This window comes from Panthera onca, chromosome C2 (assembly GCF_046562875.1).
Source record: "Panthera onca isolate mPanOnc1 chromosome C2, mPanOnc1 haplotype 2, whole genome shotgun sequence".
Classification (NCBI taxonomy): domain Eukaryota; kingdom Metazoa; phylum Chordata; class Mammalia; order Carnivora; family Felidae; genus Panthera; species Panthera onca.
The window spans coordinates 70923561-70941692 of NC_138347.1; the positions used below are offsets into that span (position 1 = coordinate 70923561).

Below are 18132 nucleotides of genomic sequence, written 5' to 3' on the forward strand. Positions count from 1 at the left end.
TATCCATTCATCTGTTGATGGACACTTAGGTTGCTTCTTCCTATCTACCTACCTTCTTGTCTGTCTATCTATCTACCTATCTTCCACTGTCTCCCACCTATACCTTTTTATTATTTTATTTTTTCATTTTATTTATTTTTTCATAATGATAAGTGTACTTTTTAATCCCCATCTTCTATTTTTCCAACCCTGTCCCCTTCCTCCCTTCTGGTAACCATCAGTTTGTGCTCTATAGCTAAGAGTCCGTTTCTTGGTTTGTCTTGTTTTCCCTTTGCTCATTTGTTTCTTAAATTCCACACACGAGTGAAATCATATGGTATTTGTCTTTCTCTGACTAACTTACTTTGCTTAGCATTATACTCTCCAGCTCCATCCATGTCATTGCAAATGGTTAAGATTTCATTCTTTTTTATGGCTGAATAATATTCCATTGCATACACATAACCAAATCTTCTTTATCCATTCATCTATTGATGGACACTTGGGCTGCTTCCATAGTTTGGCTATTGTAAATAATACTGCTATAAACATAGGGAAGCATGTACCCCTTTGAATTAGTGTTTCTGTATTTTGGGGGTAAATACCCCATAGTGCGATTACTGGATCATAGGGTAGTTCTATTTTTAATTTTCTGAGAAAACTCCATACTGTTTTCCATAGTGGCTGCACCAGTTTGCATTCCCACCAACCGTGTACAACGGTTCCTTTTTTTCCACATCCTCGCCAACACTTGTTGTATCGGTCCTTTATATATTTTAGATACTAACTCTTTATTGGATATGTCATTTGCAAATTTCTTCTACCATTCAGTAGGCTGCCTTTCATTTTTGTTGATTGTTTCTTTTGCTGTGCAGAAACTTTTCACTTGGATGTAGTCCCAATAGTTTATTTTTGCTTTTATTTCCCTTGCCTCAGGAGACATATCTATGAAAATGTTGCTATGGATGATGTCAGAGAGATTACTGCCTGTGCTCTCTTCTAGGACTTTTATGGTTTCAGGTCTCATATTTAGGTCTTTAATCCATACGTCGTTTCCATTTAAATTTTATTATTAGCCAAAAATACTGCCAATTGTTTTCCTTGAAGTGTCATGTTCAGATCATCTATTTATAAGAAAAATGTCTGCCCAATACTGAAATTAGAATAGTCATGGTTTGCCATTCATTTAAGTAGAAATGGTGTTTTATGAAAACAGAAATTAATTCAGCTTATAACTCAAACAACTGCACAAGTGCTTTTCCTCCGGATAACTACCGTACTTCAATATCTACCAGCAGTGCTTTATGCATACTCCCAATCTGTCAGGTAGAATAGTAAAAAGATGGGTCCTCAATGATACAGATTTAATGAAACCAACAATCTATACTGCTTTTTCAAGGACTTTTTTTTTTTTAAAAACCCTGGCATCTTAAAAAAAATGCAAGTACATGGGCAGTGAAGAACACAATGACTGTGTACAGTTTTGTGCCACTGCCTTGATTACTCTAAGGCCCAGCAGTGCTACCCACAACTTCTGATGCACCATCAGTGCAAGTGCCAACAGAATGAAAGGGCAAATAGCATCGTGGCATTATTATGAAAATAAAATTGAACTTATAAACCTTGTTAAAAAATCTCAAGGACCGTAGGGGGTCCATAGACCAAACCTTAAGAACCTCTCCTTTTGAATCACTATATTGTACACCTAAAACTAATTTCACAATGTATGTTAACTATACTGGAATTAAAATAAAATAGAAACAACTTCTCCTTTAGGGTAAACTCCAAAAGAAAAATTTTCCCCAATCATTACTTTTTTATTTCTAAATGCAATCTGAGTCTTTGGTTAATGGGTATTTAATTCCTTTATGTATATAGTAATAAATAGTTTAGTTCTACTTACATGATCTGAACTTAAGATGTTTAATGCTTCCTTGTATTTCACTTTTTCTTTTTTAAATTGATACAACAATACTTCCACAGGATATAAAATTTAAATAGTTCAAAAGGGGATTCTATGAAAGATTAAGTCTCTTTCCTATCCTACATCCCAGTACTCCTCTCCAGAAGCAACCACTATTTTTCATTTTCTTAGTAAGCATTTTTTTTCTCCTTTTGTGAACTGCCTCTTTATGTCCTTTGTCCATTTTTCTAATGGGGTACTTATTTTCTTGTTAATAATTTGTAAACGTTTTTATGATAAGGATAGTAATCTTTTGACTATTAAATATTGTAATATTTTTGCCCAGCTTACAAATGCAAACTGGTGAAGTGACCTGCCTAAGGTTGCAAATTAGTGAAAAGGCTTCGATTAAGATCCAGAGCTTCTGACTCTTTCTTGTATGGATGTAAGGATAACATACCTGGATTCAAATGGATCTTGCTTCTCCAGAGGTCTTACTCTTTTCCTTGTTACTGCCAACTTAGTTAAATCCACATACTTTGTCTCTCCATTGCTATAAGTGAACTCAAGAACACTATTCCATTCGCCTTGCACTCTGCATACCACAGTATTGGTGATGTTGTGCTTTACTTCACCTGTAACCCTAGAAGCAGGTAAAAAATAAAGATATGCTCTAATAAGTGAAACTGGGCTTATTCTTAGAACTCTGAAACCTATAAACGTACCTTCTGAATTGTTTAAATTGGGTATACAGCTCACTTCAGTTTGTCAGTGCCAAAGTCAGACTCTGTAAATCCCATGAGAGCTTACTAGGTAATTTTTTCAAATAATATCAACTTTAATCTTTTTTTCTAAGTTTATTTACTTTGAGAGAGACAGTGTGAGTGGGGGAAGGGCAGAGAGAGAGGGAGGGAGAGAATCGCAAGCAGGCTCCCAGGCTGTCAGCAAGAAATGTAAGATCATGACCTGAGCCCATACCAAGAGTCTGATGCTTAACCAACTGAGCCACCCAGGTGCCTCTCAACTTTAATGTTCAGAAAGAATACTGGGAATCAAACCAGAGACTAAGTTACCATGAATGATCACAAGGTGTGATCTTTAAATGTTTGCTACAAACAAAACTATTATAATATTAAAACTAAACAGAAATATAAAAAATATTAACATTTTTATTATGGTTTTAAGATGTTACAACATTACAATTGAAACGTTTTTTAAAAACTAGTCTTGGTTACTTAAATTTTAGTCCTATTTACTAGTCTTATTTACTTAAAAGTTTAGGGGCGCCTGGGTGGCTCAGTTGGTTAAGCGTCCAACTTTGGCTCAAGTCATGATCTCATGGCTCGTGAGTTCGAGCCCCGTGTCGGCCTCTGTGCTGACAGCTCAGAGCCTGGAGCCTGCTTCAGATTCTGTGTGTGTGTGTGTCTCTCTCTCACTGCCCACTCACACTCTGTCTGTCTCTCTCAAAAACATGAGAGAGGGATTCTGTGTCTCCCTCCCTCTCTCAAAAAAATAAATACACATTAAAAAAAAAAGTTTGAGGTCCCTATATTTGAATTTCTGGGTATGTTGATTTTGTATAAAATCACATAAGCCTAACTTTAAATTAAATATAGAAACCAGCTAAACCAATAAGAGGTTGAAAAATAGAAAAAATAAATTAAAAATTTTAATATTCTCTTGCCAAAATAGAAAAAAGAGTACCAGTATACAAAAATTATCATCATTGACACAGAACTCAGAGAGAACTCAAACACTACTGTTGAAAGTTTAATGAAGAGTTATCTGGCCAGTGTATCAACAGACAGGATGCAGTTCAAATGAAGATCGGAATAAACAGGTCTAATTATTTTTAATGAAGTGTTTTGTGTTCACTGTAGGACACAAGAAACAACAGGGTCAGATAAGATAGAGGTTCAGAACTTAGAGAACAGTGGGCAAGTGTTAGGGTCTAATCAGTGCATCAGTGATTGCGGTTTATCTGGATTCAAAAGCAATCCACAGGACCAAAGCCCAGAGGTGCAGGCTACAGGAACCCTAAGTAGCAGTTGTCAGGTATAAGCCAAGAACCTAAGAACCAGAAAGACACAGCAGAATTTAGGGCGCCCATAGCTTTCAAACAGGCTAAGTTAATTAAAGGTCTGCAAACTCAGAACTCAAGGCAGAGATATAGGGGCCAAAAAGCAAATGATCAATGAACCAGATTTTGGAGATTAAGGTAAGAGAGGTTTGGAAACCAACAGCAAACCAAATATCCAAAATCAAAAGTTAGGCATAACTCCAGCTCACTAGATACAAAGAACACCATGACTACAAGTGTGCCTGATTACAATAGAGGTGGGAACTCAGTTATATTTCAAAGTATAGTAAAACCTTGGCTTGCGAGCATAATTCGTTCTGGAAACATGCTTATAATCCAAAGCACTTGTATATCAAAGCGAATTTCCCCGTAAGAAATAATGGAAACTCAGATGATTTGTTCCACAACCCAAAAATATTCATACAAAAGTGATTACAATACTGTAATAGAACACAAAATAATTAAGAAAATACAAAATATAAAGAAAAATAAACACATTAACCTGTACTTATCTTTAAAAACCTTCATGGCTTGTGTGAGGGAGATAAGAGAGAGGAGGGTTGTTGTGCAGGACTTTCACTATCACTAATGAAATCACTGTTATGTATTGGCTCAATGGAATCTTTTTCTGCATCAGGGCCATTGTATATGCTTGCATGGATGTTGACTACAGTATAGTATTAATAAACTCTTGCCATATATTGTATTTAATCCAACTGGCAATAAGGCAGCAGAGGAAAGGGTCTATATCTGCAGGCAGCCTGACCTAGAATGAAGCAAAGCATTCCTAAGCTTACTCTTGTATGGAAAAGCAAAGGACTGTCCATAGGTGGTTTGAAGTGACAAAAAATACACTAATGCCAGTTGTGGGCACCTTCCAACATTCTGAAAATCACTGATTTCTGCCAAACACTACAGCCTGAGACCGAGCACCTGAACATGCGAGACGATCACCACAATTCCACAGCAAGCAAGAAAGAACCATTGGCTCAGTTGTGATCATGTGACATTCGGCATCACGTACCACTCGTATTGCAAGACATCACTCATTTATCAAGTTAAAATTTATTAGAAATGTTTGCTCGCTTGCAGAACACTCACAGAACAAGTTACTCGCAATCCAAGGTTTAACCGTATATAAATTTAAATAATTCTACTGCTAAGGGCTTCTTGCCTGACTGAATATTTCTTGTGATGTCCATGTTTCCTCTCTGATCCCACTTGCCAACATTGTTCCCTTCTTTGGAAATTTGTTTCCAACCAAACAGGATATGAGGAGATGACACAGAACACTTATCTCTTCTCTTTTCCATCCATACATACCCAGAATGAGATAGACAGACAGACAGATAGATAGATAGATAGATTTTTTTTTAATTTGTTTATTTTGAAGGGGGCGGGAGAGCAAGTGAGGGAGGGGCAGAGAGGAAGGAGAGAGGCTGTCACTCCCAACACTGTCACTGTCAGTGCAGAGCCCAACACGGGGCCCGAACTCACAAACCACAATAAGATCATTAACAGACTAAACCACCCAAACACCCTCAGAACTATGTTCTGAGAATTAAGGGACCATAATCTGGTCCTCACTTGATCTTTAACTCCCATAGCACAATCTCTCAAGTTATCATGATCTCCCTCACATGCCTTTCCATTCAACAAATAGCAAACCCTAGGTCCCTGTTCATGCTGGGGTGTTGTCAGTTAGTGCAGCTACATGGTAAGAGCGGCACGAAGAGAACTGGGGCAGGGAACAAGAATTACACATACGAGAGGTGGGCCATTTCCATTCCTTTGCATGAGAAATATGCAAAAGCAACACAAGGAGGAAGAAGGGCCTTGCCTCATTCTGCTTATAATTCTTCATAACGGCCTAATGCAGGGTTGGCAAAGTTCTTCTGTAAAGGACTGGGAAGTAAATTATCAGGATTTGCAGGTCAGACTGTCTCTGTCACAACTGCTTAACTCTGTCACTGTTGCATGAAAGCAATTACAGACAATAAGTAAATGACTATCTAAATATATAAAGCATGTAGATCTAGATCTTGTATTAACCAATAACATTGAATATGGTCCTTAAGATACTAAGCAAAAAGCTACATCTTAAGTTATTATCCTATTCATCTCTAAAGTGAGGATGATTGATAACTGATAAGGCATTTGTTCTCTCACTTTCTGAAAACGTGATATCAAGTTAGCCTTTTATGTGGTCTAGACTCTAGCTCTACAGCTACTTGGAATACCAGAAAATCATTGAATATATTAACTTGGCTTCATATACAAAGTTTTTATTGACTGGGGGTGCCAGGCTAGCTCAGTTGGTGGAGCATGCAACTCTTGATCTCAGGATTGTGAATTTGAGCCCCATATTGGGTATAAAGATTACTTAAAAACAAACACAAAAAATCTTAAAAAATAAAAAAAAAAAGTTTTTATTGATTGAAAGTTAAGACTTTAGCTTTGGGTTTTATTGATATATATCTGAAATGCTTACCTGAAGGATAATTACATTTTATGCAGAACTACTGAAGAAGACACTATTATGTTTCTAAATGCCACTATATAAGGATACCTACAACACATCCCTTTAAAATTTAATACCAGGAAAATAGTTTGTCTTTTCTCGAAAAAGTGATAGGCTTCCTTTATCAGACAATGAGATATATGTTGAACATCATGTTTCTTTTTTTTACTTCAACATATGAGTCAGAATCAAATTTTATTTTCAGGGGTGCCTGGGTGGCTCAGTCAGTTAAGCATCTGACTCTTGATTTCGTCTCTGGTCGTGATCTCATGGTTCATGGGATTGAGCCCCACATCCATGCTGTCAGCACAGGGCCTACCTGGGATTCTCTCTCTCCCTCAAAATAAATAAGTAAACTATAAAAATTTTTTTATTTTCAGGTATAGTAATTATCTAATCTCCTTTCCAATGCTATGATTATTATAATAATAGACTGTTTTTAACTGTCTATTATATATGACATTTTCCCTAAAAGCTTTACAAATGGTTTCCAAAGATAGGGTGCTGGATTCTAATACTACACTGAAAGCTTCTTGAAGGCAGAGATGGTCTTTCTTTCTATTCTGTATCTCCTGCATGCAGAAAAGTAGCAGACAGTTCATGTCATCTTAATATCATACCACTAGATAGATAGATAGAATGCTATGTCTATTTATCTATATTGATAATTCTGACTTAGCTTTAGGATGATTTATATGATCATCATCATCTTAAAGTGAGTGTGGAAAATCTGATTAGGAGAGGACATGGGCATGCGGAATAGTTAAGTAGGCTCACTTGGCTGCATTGGAGAAGAGTTGTGGAAAATGAGGGAGTAAGGGAAGACAAGTGGAAGATAATATATTTATATCAAATGCAGACAGCAGATAATGTGTCTGCTCTGATAGCAGATAGCAGTAAAAAACTAGGCTGTCTAAGGAGGAAGGCATGAAAGAAAGCCTTCATTATAATATTGTATCAACAGTAGAGAGATATGTTTCTAATAGGAATCTTTTAAATGAGAAATTAGGTGAAACCACCAGTCTTGAGAGAGATCAGAATGGAAAAAATTAGGAAACTTCAGAGTCAGCTAAAAGTATCCCTCAAGAATTATGGACAGAATGTATATATGCATGCAAAGGAGAGAAAGAGACTGTTAGAGAAAAGGGTAGTACTTCCAAGTGACAGAAAAATCAAATGAATGTGGCATCGTAGACAGGTAAAGAATATGAAGGGGGAAAAGAAGCCAATTTAAGTAAGAGATTGAAACAAGCAAAAGAGTAAATATGATGACTGACCATTAACAAAAATGAGGATATCTATTTGAAATTTTTAGGGGTCTTCAAGAAATCAAAATATGAAAACCAGGTATCAAAAGCCAGTAAGTCTTTTAAAATGCTATTAGATGCTTCCTCTAGGAATCCAGCTGCCAAGGTGGAAGAAGCCCCAGTCACACAGAAAGGCCACATGAGGGTCCTCTGAATGACAGCCTCAGCTGTGATCCTGGTCAACAGCCAGATCTGCTGCCTCCCACTTGAGTGAGCTACCTTGGATATCTAGCTAGGTCAAGCCCTTAGATGGCTGAAGCCTCAACCAATATCCAACTGTAACAACATGAAAAACACAATGAGAGAATCACCCAGCTGAACCTAGTCAGTCCACAGAACTGTGAAAGATAATAAATTGCTGTTTTAAGCACTTATGTTTTAGAGAAGTTCATTAACTGGTAGTAAATAACTAGGATGTCATCCAAAGCTATCTTAGATGCCCCTGATCCTCTACATCCTGTTAGTTACTCCTTGAAGGGTCACCTCTGCATGTCTGTCTGGCCTCCTTTCTTCTACTCTCTCTTCACTCCCTTTACCCTCCAGTTCATTCTTCATCTGCCACCAGACAGGTGTTTTAAAAAATAAATACTTAAAATATATCACTTCCAGAAACAAAATTACTTATAATGTATTCTCGTCAAAAATATGTAACCTGAACCTAAAACAAACAAAACAAAAACGAATCATCAGGCATTCTATAAAATTGCCCTGTAGTCTACAAAAAAATGTTGTAAGAGACAAAGAAAAGCTAAGGAAATATTCCAGAAGACTAAAGGGATGTAACATTGACATGAATGCAAGATTTTTCAGGAGAAAAAATATTGCTGATTATTTGGAAAATTAACAAAATTTAATACGGACTATATATCAGATAACAGTATTGTATTTCTTGAATTTGACAACTGTTCTGTGAGTGTAGGAGAGAATTTCCTTGTTCTTAGGAAATTCAGACTAACATACCTTTAACACAGATGTTTAACTCTCAAATGTTTCAGGAATAATAAGTATATATAGAGAGAGAAAAAGACTTTGATAAAGCTAATGAGGCAAAATGCTAGCAACTAGGCCAAGGATATATGAGAGTTTGTACAACTCTTCTGTAGGTTTGAAATGATTTCAAAATAAAAGATAAAAATAATTAAATAACATGCTTATTTACTACTTCCATGCTTAAAATTTTAATTGACTCTCCCACTGCCTTCAAAATAAGGATCAGATTTGCCAGCAAAATAATATACTGTATTCTTATATCAAAGTTAAAAGATATATTCAAAAGGCAAGGATTGAACAGGAATATAAATAAACATACTTAATTGAAAGTAAAAAAAATTATGACCTGGGTTCAATTTTATAGTTTAGATCCAAATTCCAATAAAACTTTCTGTGTATGTTGGTGTTTATAAGCCTCAGTATCTCCTGACAGACTGATCCCCACTGCCCTAGCATCTGGTACTAATGTTAAAATATCTACTGATTTACTCCTACCTGGGTCTCTAGTATTTTCATTTCAGTTACTATCAACTATCTGGCATTGAGTAGAATATACTAACACCAAAACTACTTTCTTAGTTTTTCATGTCTTTGAAAATGATTGTTAAATAAAGATGTTAAACTCAAAGAAGAGAAAAATGAAGACAGCCTGCAAGAGCTATTTTCAAACCTCTGCTGGGCTGTCCTAGAGGAGGAAAGGGGATATCAACTGAGTGAAGCTCTAAAAAACTCAGACCTAAGAGTTCCTATCTAAAAAGTTAACCAGTAATGTATTAAAGGATCATTGGGAATAGGTATGATTTGACAGAGTGAACTAGATTCTATCTCCAAGAAGAGAGAAACTCATGCTCAATCATATTTCCAAATAAAATTGCACGAATATTTACAGATCACTTACTATGTACACAGCACTGTACAGATGCAATGGAAGGCCCAAAACAGTATAGTTCTGTCAAAAAGCTTACAGCCATGTTGGGGAAATTAGACCAACCAATCAAGAAAATAAATTTGTGTATAAATAACTTTTTTTTTTTTTTTTTTTTTTTTTTTAATGTTTTTAGGGCACCTGGGTGGCTCAGTTGGTTAAGCACCTGACTTTGGCTCAGGTCATGATCTTTCAGTCCGTGAGTTCAAGCCCCACATTGGGCTCTGTGCTGACAGCTCAGAGCCTGGAGCCTGCTTCAGATTCTGTGTCTCTCTCTCTCTCTTTGCCCCTCCTCTGCTTGTGCTCTGTTTCTCTCTCTCTCAAAAATAAACATTAAAAAAATTTTTTAAATGTTTTTACAGGTAATATGAGTCCTGTAGGATTTCAAATAACACACATACAGGTATACATGCACATATATGCACATGCACACATATATGCACATACACATAAACTCTCAGAATGAAGTTTCAGAGACCAAAAATAGTTTGCAAAAAAGACAATTAAAATTGCTCCATGTCTCCTTATCCAGAAAATAATACTTATGAAAAAAATGACATGCCACTAAGAAATGTATCAGTGTCACTGACAATAAACAGTGCTGGCTTTGGAAGATTTATCACTGTAGTTGTTTTCCCCTAAGCATTCTACTCAAGCATATACACTGAGGAATACTTTCACCAAGGCAAGAATGTTATAGGGATATCCATTTCAGCTCTAACTTCATAGAAATAAGAGGAGTCCGAAGGGACTGCTTGCCTCATGCACTGTGAGTTCTGTACTAACGATGTTTCAACACAGACTGAACAAATCAGTTATCAGGCGTGTTGCAAAGGGATATATGCACGTAATAAATGTTGGTCTTGTGACTTCTAAAGCCCTTGCTGGTTGTAAGGTTCGAATCCTGTGATTACTATGATGGGAGAAGTTAAGTAGAAGTGCATAGAGCAAAGTATTAACCATATTATTACCTTCTCTAAGGATAAGAGGTGACCATTCTGACAATGTCTAGTGGTTATGTTTGGGTAATGTGTGTGTGTATGTGTGTGTTTTAATTCTCTGCTTTAGTGTTTTGAAATATTTAGTGTTTGAAACATTTATAAAGGGCCATTCAATGTCTGGGGACCAATCAATCTTTCTTTCCACTTCTAAAATTGTTAAGTACCAGTTGTCTAAGAATGAAAAAGTAAAATTGCTATATGCAATTGAAAGTCTCAAACATGGCTGCAGGGAGTGTGCTTTGGTAATAATCACTTAAGAAAACTGTTTGGCAGCACCTACTCAAGTTCGACTTCCATCCCCTATGACTCAGCAATTCTCCTTTGGGTATCTATCCAACAGAAATTCATACATATATTCACTACACAATGTTCTAGTAGCACCATTTATAATGGCCCCAAATTGCAAACTACTCAAATGCCCATCAACATTAGAATGAATAAGTGAATTGTGACAGTCATGCAATGTAATACAATCCTCAGTGAGGAGAATGAACTATGCTACATATGGATGAATCTCAAAAGCATAATGTTCAGCAAAAAGAGAAATATGAAAGAACACATAGTGTATGATTTCATTATTATATAGATTTCAAAAACAGGCCAGACTAATCAATGGTATTAGAAGTCAGGAAAGTGGCTACCCCAGGAAGAAGGGGTGTAAGTGGTGTGTGTGTGTGTGTGTGTGTGTGTGTGTGTGTGTGTGTGTGATAACTGTAAGAGGGCATGAGGAGGATCTCTAGGATGCTGGTAATGTTCCATGTCTAGATCAAAATGCTCAAATTTTCACTTTGTGAAAATCATCAACAAGGTATGTATTTTTCGATAAAGAGTTTATAGACAGAGAAAACTAACCCTACTTTAGGGACAGTTAGAATAGATACCAAGGGGGGGTGCCTGGGTGGCTCAGTCGGTTAAGCGTCCAATCTCAAGGCTTGTGAGTTTGAGTTTCTTGTCAGGCTCTGTGCTGACAGCTCAGAGCCTGGAACTCGCTTCGGATTCTGTATCTCCCTCTCTCTCTCTGCTCTTACCTCACTCATGCTCTGTCTTTCCTTCAAAAATAAATAAACATTAAAAAAAATAAATGAATATCAAGGGCTTAAGGAAAAGAGACAGTATCCTTTTGTTTTTTTTTCTTTTTTTTTTCAATATATGAAATTTATTGCAAATTGGTTTCCATACAACACCCAGTGCTCATCCCAAAAGGTGCCCTCCTCAATACTCATCACCCACATGGGAGACAGTATCCCTTTTGAAGATTCTATTAGATAACTTGTCTTCGTGTGATTTGGATGATCTGGACCAGTGCTGAAGAGACTGAGAGAAGGCCAGAAGGGAATATAAGAACTGGCCATTTCCTGGATGGAAGCAGAACAAAGCCACCATTCACAGTATTAGTACCTAAAAACACTGGCTTCCATCATTGTGCTTCTTGAACTATTTTGTATGATTAGATACATTTTCATGCTAATTTGTACCAATAACTGCCTTCACTGAGGCCTGGGTCTAGTCTGAACCTCCTTAAAGGCAGAAATTGGGCCACAGACTGCAAGTTCATTTGTTAGTAATTCTATTCTACTTCTCCTTAGCTACTTAACCAGGAAATTTTTATAAGAGTGGATAGATATGCTCACAGTTCGTGAGTTCAAGCCCCGTGTCAGGCTCTGTCTCCCTCTCCCTCTCTCTCTCTGCCCCTTCCCTGCTCACGCTCTGTCCCTCTCTCTCCAAAAGAAACAAACTTTTAAAAAAAAAATTAAAAAAGTAGATAGATCTGTCACTATTTTTAAAACTAGATCAGGATGTCCAGAATGCCTTGAAAAAATAAACACAAATAAAACTCTAACTCCATTAACATAAAACAAAACAGAAAAAGAATAAGGAGTTATAATACAAGTTCAAACTCATACAGTAAGAGCCAGGTAACATTAAAATGTTCTTACCGGTGCAGTTTGCCACCATAAAACGGCTTAGTATGAAAAGTGATGCTGGCTGAATACCCAGTTTTTGCACAGTTGACACTGACTTTGCCACCAAGTTCTACCCAAGGAACAGTTAAAATTGATCGGGCATATGCACAAGGTAGAGAAAATGTATACTCTTCTCCATGCTCCAATAGACTGAGAATACCTGAAGGTGAAAACATGAAGGTGGTTAACATCTTTAAAAAAAAAAAAAAAAAACCAGTTATAAAATACCCATATTATTTTTTTCTCAAACCTAGTAAATGAACATTATTTTGGTTAATTTTCATTCAACTTTGGATTAAACTAACTTCACTTAAAATTGTATTTGATAACATTCCTGGTAATAGTGAATCAAGGTTACTTTTATTATAACTTTGCTATCTCTTTGGTGTTCACAGAACCAGAAAATGTTACAGTGGAAATAGATCAAGATTTCCCTCTAATAGACTCTTAGGTCAGATTTTCAGAACATGTTAATACTGTATCATGTTATGGTCTGATCATTAGCATTAATAACTTTTTCAGTAATACATAAATGTCTAATGTTGTAGTTATAGAACTTAAGTCTCAGACAGTTTAATGGGAAAAAAAAGCATTCTTCATCCTATGTATATTAGGAAGAAAAAAACTAATTCTATCATAAAAATATGGTCATAATAATAACTCTGTCTGCCAAATTCTGAAGTATTAGGCTATAAGATATAGAAGTGACAGTTTTCAAGCAAATACTATTCTAATGGGGTTAGTTTTATATTAAGTAATGCCATACTAAGGATGATTTTTTAACAAAAAATATAAGAGAGGGGAGCCTGTGTGGCTCAGTCGGTTAAGTGTCCAACTTTGACTCAGGTCATGATCTCGCAGTTTGTGGGTTTGAGCCCCATATTGGGCTTTCTGCTGACAGCTCAGAGCCTGGAGCCTGCTTCAGATTCTGTGTCTCCCTCTCTCTCTCTGCCCCTCTCCTGCTTGCACTTTGTCTCTCTCTCTCTCTCAAAAATAAACATTAAAAAAAAATTAAAAACATATATATAATAAGAAGAGAAATTACATTAATTAATAATCAATTTATACTAGATAATTAAGGGACACTAAGGATATCTGAGCTACATTACTAACCCAAGCTCCTTACCTGGGTCACCACTAGAATAAATACTTAACTGAACATGTACTACTAGTCTGAACTCTAATGGTATCTCTCTTTCTAAGTTTATTTATTTACTTTGAGAGAAGAAGAGAAGGAGAGAGTTCAGAATCCCAAGGGCTTCTGATGTAGGGCTCGAACTCACGAACCATGAGATCATGACCTGAGCTGAAATCAAGAGTCAGGTGCTTAGCCAACTGAGACACCCAGGCACCCCTAATGGCATCTCTCTCTTAATGAAAGCTCATTAAGTACTCTGTTTTTAATGTTCACAAATAAGGGCAAGAGTTATAAATATTCTAATATAGTTAATTTTTAGGATAAGCAAAGAGACAAATTGAGATTCTAAAGCAGTTTACTTTACATAAAGTAATATGCACTATTTTCTTGTATTACCTTTATAGTCTTCACAAAGGGCAACAATAAATTAAGAATTATCAAGCCATTTATGGCTTGGTTCTGGCTGTGGAATGGTTCTGGATGTAATACATTATATATATAATGGGAGCTGTCAGAAGACATATAGACAATATCCTTGAATATACGTAAGTGTTTAATAATAACTGCTGATTCATTTTAAGATGGAAAAGATGTTATTACTTTTCTAAAAATATGTCATCATATAACCTGGGTTTATGATCTGATTCCCAAGGATATATTTAGCATTAGTATCACACACTGTAGAATTTAAAATCTGAAGCAATATACAGTTTTGAATGTATATGATAATAAACTAGTTAATAGAATTCTAAAACCTCACTTACTTAATCATTAAATGGAATTTCCCCCAACAAATAAATATAAACCATGGTCCATAATAGGAGCAAAATAAATTGTTGTGTCCCATTCCCTGATTTCACTTACTTTCTATTGAGGTTACTGATAGAAATTTAATTTCTAAAAGGTAATCCATAAATATATAATCAGCACTTAAATAACAAAAATTACCTGTTTTGTACTACCTTCATGATTAGTGCAAGGTCAAGATATTAATGCTTTTCCTAATTTCCTGAAGTATTTCCTTTCTTGGAGAGGCCACCATTACCAGATTCTTTCTGCCAAATGAACTGGTAAGAACTAACTGTCCTTTCAGAGAGAATGTTAAAGGATGACGTTCTAAACCTGGCTAGGCCTTAACTTTTATGACCTTGAATATGTATCATCACCTCTAGACTTTTTTCATCTATAAAATAAATAAATCGATTCATGAAGATCTGAGAACAAATGTGACGAAGTTTATAACTGAAGGTGGCAAACATTTTAATTAATAAAACATGAGTATTTTCTAATGTTATAAAAGTTTTGATTAACTTAAAACATTTGGAAATTGGTAAGACTCACATCACAAAAGATTTTAAAAATGGGGAAAACTGAAAAGGGGGATAAAGTATTTTCTTCACAGCTGCAGTGACAAAGTCTCAAAATGTTAGCATCACAGGCTTAATTATACCATGCTTACATTGCAAGTTTACATTCTGAACAAATTATTCAGGAAACAAGAGTTTTCCTTTAACGTTAAAATGGTAGGGTTTTTTCTGCCATTATAGTTTCATGAACTCTGCAATGATTTCTGTGGAGACTTTGTGATGTTGTTGGTTTTGGGGTATTACCTTAAATTATTTTTTCATAACCTTTGCTGAAGTGGAATTAAAGTCTGGCAATGTATTTTAAAATATCTTATGCATACCTCCTTAGGAAATATAAAAGATGTAGATAAATCTTTATCTATAATATATTTCTTTAGTGCTTTTTATAATAATGGAAATACAGAAATACCTTCAATGCCCAAATAAAGGAAATGGTTAAATATAAGATGGTAAATATCTCATTTCATAGGATATTATAGTCATTAAACATGTTTTAAAGATTATCAATGACATGGGAAAATGATTATTTAGTACAAAAAAGCAGGACAGAAAACTACAGACAGAACAAATCCCAATTTTACAAAAGAGAAATAAAAGTATGAACATATACACAATTAAAAAAATACAAAATGCTAGCTAAATTTATCCCTCTCTGGATGGAGGGTTTAGAGAAACTTTATTTTCTCCTTGATATTTTTCTCAGTTTCCCATATATTCTACAATAAGAATATTTTATATTTAAAACCAGGGAAAATTTTTAAAAAGATAATTTATATTTGTCCATAAATATGAGCCTCCCCTCCCCCACCATTCTGGAACAACTAAAAATTAGAAGTAGTACACATGACATTTCAGAATTGTAATATTTATCTAAGCTTCCCCAAATTTAAGATTATAGTTAGATATTAAAAATTGGAGGATAGTTTTCCTACTTACCTTCTCCAACCATTGTTACGCCTATCGACATGCCTAAGAATTTGCTCTTAGTCCAGACATGTGCATTTACACACATCTTCCTCTCTGCACATTCTGCATAAAATCCTGAGACTGGAGGATGATGGGAAACCTGCTCAGCAACAAATCTGACTGTATAACAGTCTGGTCCCGCCTGGCTCAAAGCCTCCTCTGATAGAGGAGCATGATTTGTGACTGCCTGGGTAGAAGAGCTGCTGATAACAGTGGATGCAACCTCGCTTTTTGGCATCCTCCAGGAACAGTGAAATGTTTCTCCAATGATAGGATTGTACGGTTTCTTAGCAATGGCTCCTTTCCGGCCTTCATGAAATGAGGTAAGGTAGTACTCAACAAAACGAGTCATTCTATCCTCAGCTGTGGCTCCATTAGTAATGGCTATGAATAGGTCTGGATGAGACATAAAGTCTGCATACATTTCCAGCAAGGAACGCTTCTCTAGGATAAATGTAGGAAGCACCACCTAAAATAACAACAACAAAATTATCAACCAAAGTGGGAAATTTTAATCCATGTGCATATCTGTAGATAACTATTCTTACCTTTCTGAAAACACTTTATTCTAGATGAGCATTAAAAACAAAGTCACAAAAATATTTGCTCTCATTAAAAAATAAGGATGCTTGGGGCACCTGGCTGGCTCAGTCTGAAGAGCGTGAGACTCTTGATCTTGGGGCTGTGAGTTCGAACCCCATGTTGGGTGAAGAGATTAGTTAAAAAAATAAAATCTTAAAAAAATTTATAAAAAATAAGCACACTTAAAAGGAAATGAAAGTCAAGTTAAGATTAAACACCAAGAAGGTCAGGTAGAAGAAATTTTTTAAAAAATCCTCAAACTCCTAGACTGGCTAAAAGTATCATCAGGGAAATGGTGGTAAAACTCAAAGTAAATGCTACCCATGCTTTTTTTTTTTTCCTTTTCTGCTTTCAAAATAAATTGTGGCTGACTGAACAAGATATGAGATATGAGAAGAGGCAATAAATGCCATTCCCTGAAAATAAACAGACTCGAGATCACTGACCCAAGCAAAAATTCTAACTTACACTTAATTTTAAGAAGGGAACTTGTTTTGTTGTTGTTGTTTTGTTTCATTTTGTTTTTAAGTAGGCTTCACACCCAATATGGGGCTTGAACTCACAACCTGGAGATCAAGAGTCCCATAGCTCTACCAACTGAGCCAGCCAGGCATCCCCCAAGAAGGGAACTTTTGCCTTTTACAAAGATGGTGTCAAAGGTAAAGAAGGAAGGCTCTGTACCTCCCAAAGGTAAAGAAGGAAGGCTCTGTACCTCCCAAAGCAGGGGCCAAAGCAAAGGCTCTGAAGGCCAAGAAAGCAGTGCTGAAAGGTATTCACAGTCACAAACAAAAAAGATCCGCATGTCACCTACCTTCCAATGGACCAAGACACTATATCTCTGAAGGCAGCACAAATATCTTCAAAAGAGTGCCCCCAGGAGAAACAAGCTTGACCACTATGCCATCATCAAGTTCCCCCTAACTACCCAGTCAGCCACGAATAAAACAGAAGACAAGGACACACTTGTTCACTGTGGATGTCAAGGCCAACAAGCACCCGATCAAAAGGCTATGAGGAAGCTCTATGACACTGAGGAGGTCAAGGTCAATGTTTTGATCAGGTCCTAGGGAGATAAGAAGGCATATGTTCAACTGGCTCCTGACTATGGATGTTGCCAACAAAATTGGGATCACCTAAACTGAATCCAGGTGGCTAAATCTAAATCTAAATTTTTTCACCAAAAACCCCACAAAAACCCACAAAAACAAAAACAAAAACAAAAGGAGGGAACTAGTGACACCTAAAGCCAGGTAACTGTAAGAAAGATAAGTTTTCTTTAGAGCAGAATTGGAGAGGCACGACAAACTGGTTCAACAAACTGAAAAAGCAATGCTGCAATATTTTTCAAGAGCCCAAAGATGTTTGTATCCATTTAGCCTAGTAAGTATTCTTCTAGAAATTTAGCCTTA

At 36.0% G+C, this 18132-nt stretch overlaps 1 protein-coding gene across 1 annotated transcript in view; it reads right to left on the reverse strand.

The window, feature by feature from the left end:
* OSBPL11 (oxysterol binding protein like 11) overlaps positions 1-18132 on the reverse strand; it is an 85290-nt gene that overhangs the window by 10819 nt on the left and 56339 nt on the right. The window contains exons 9-11 of the mRNA XM_060639707.3: positions 16112-16610; positions 12644-12830; positions 2343-2525 (exon numbers count right to left, since the gene is read on the reverse strand). Of these exons, the coding sequence (XP_060495690.1) occupies positions 2343-2525; positions 12644-12830; positions 16112-16610 (869 nt within the window). The remainder of the gene's footprint in view (positions 1-2342; positions 2526-12643; positions 12831-16111; positions 16611-18132) is intronic.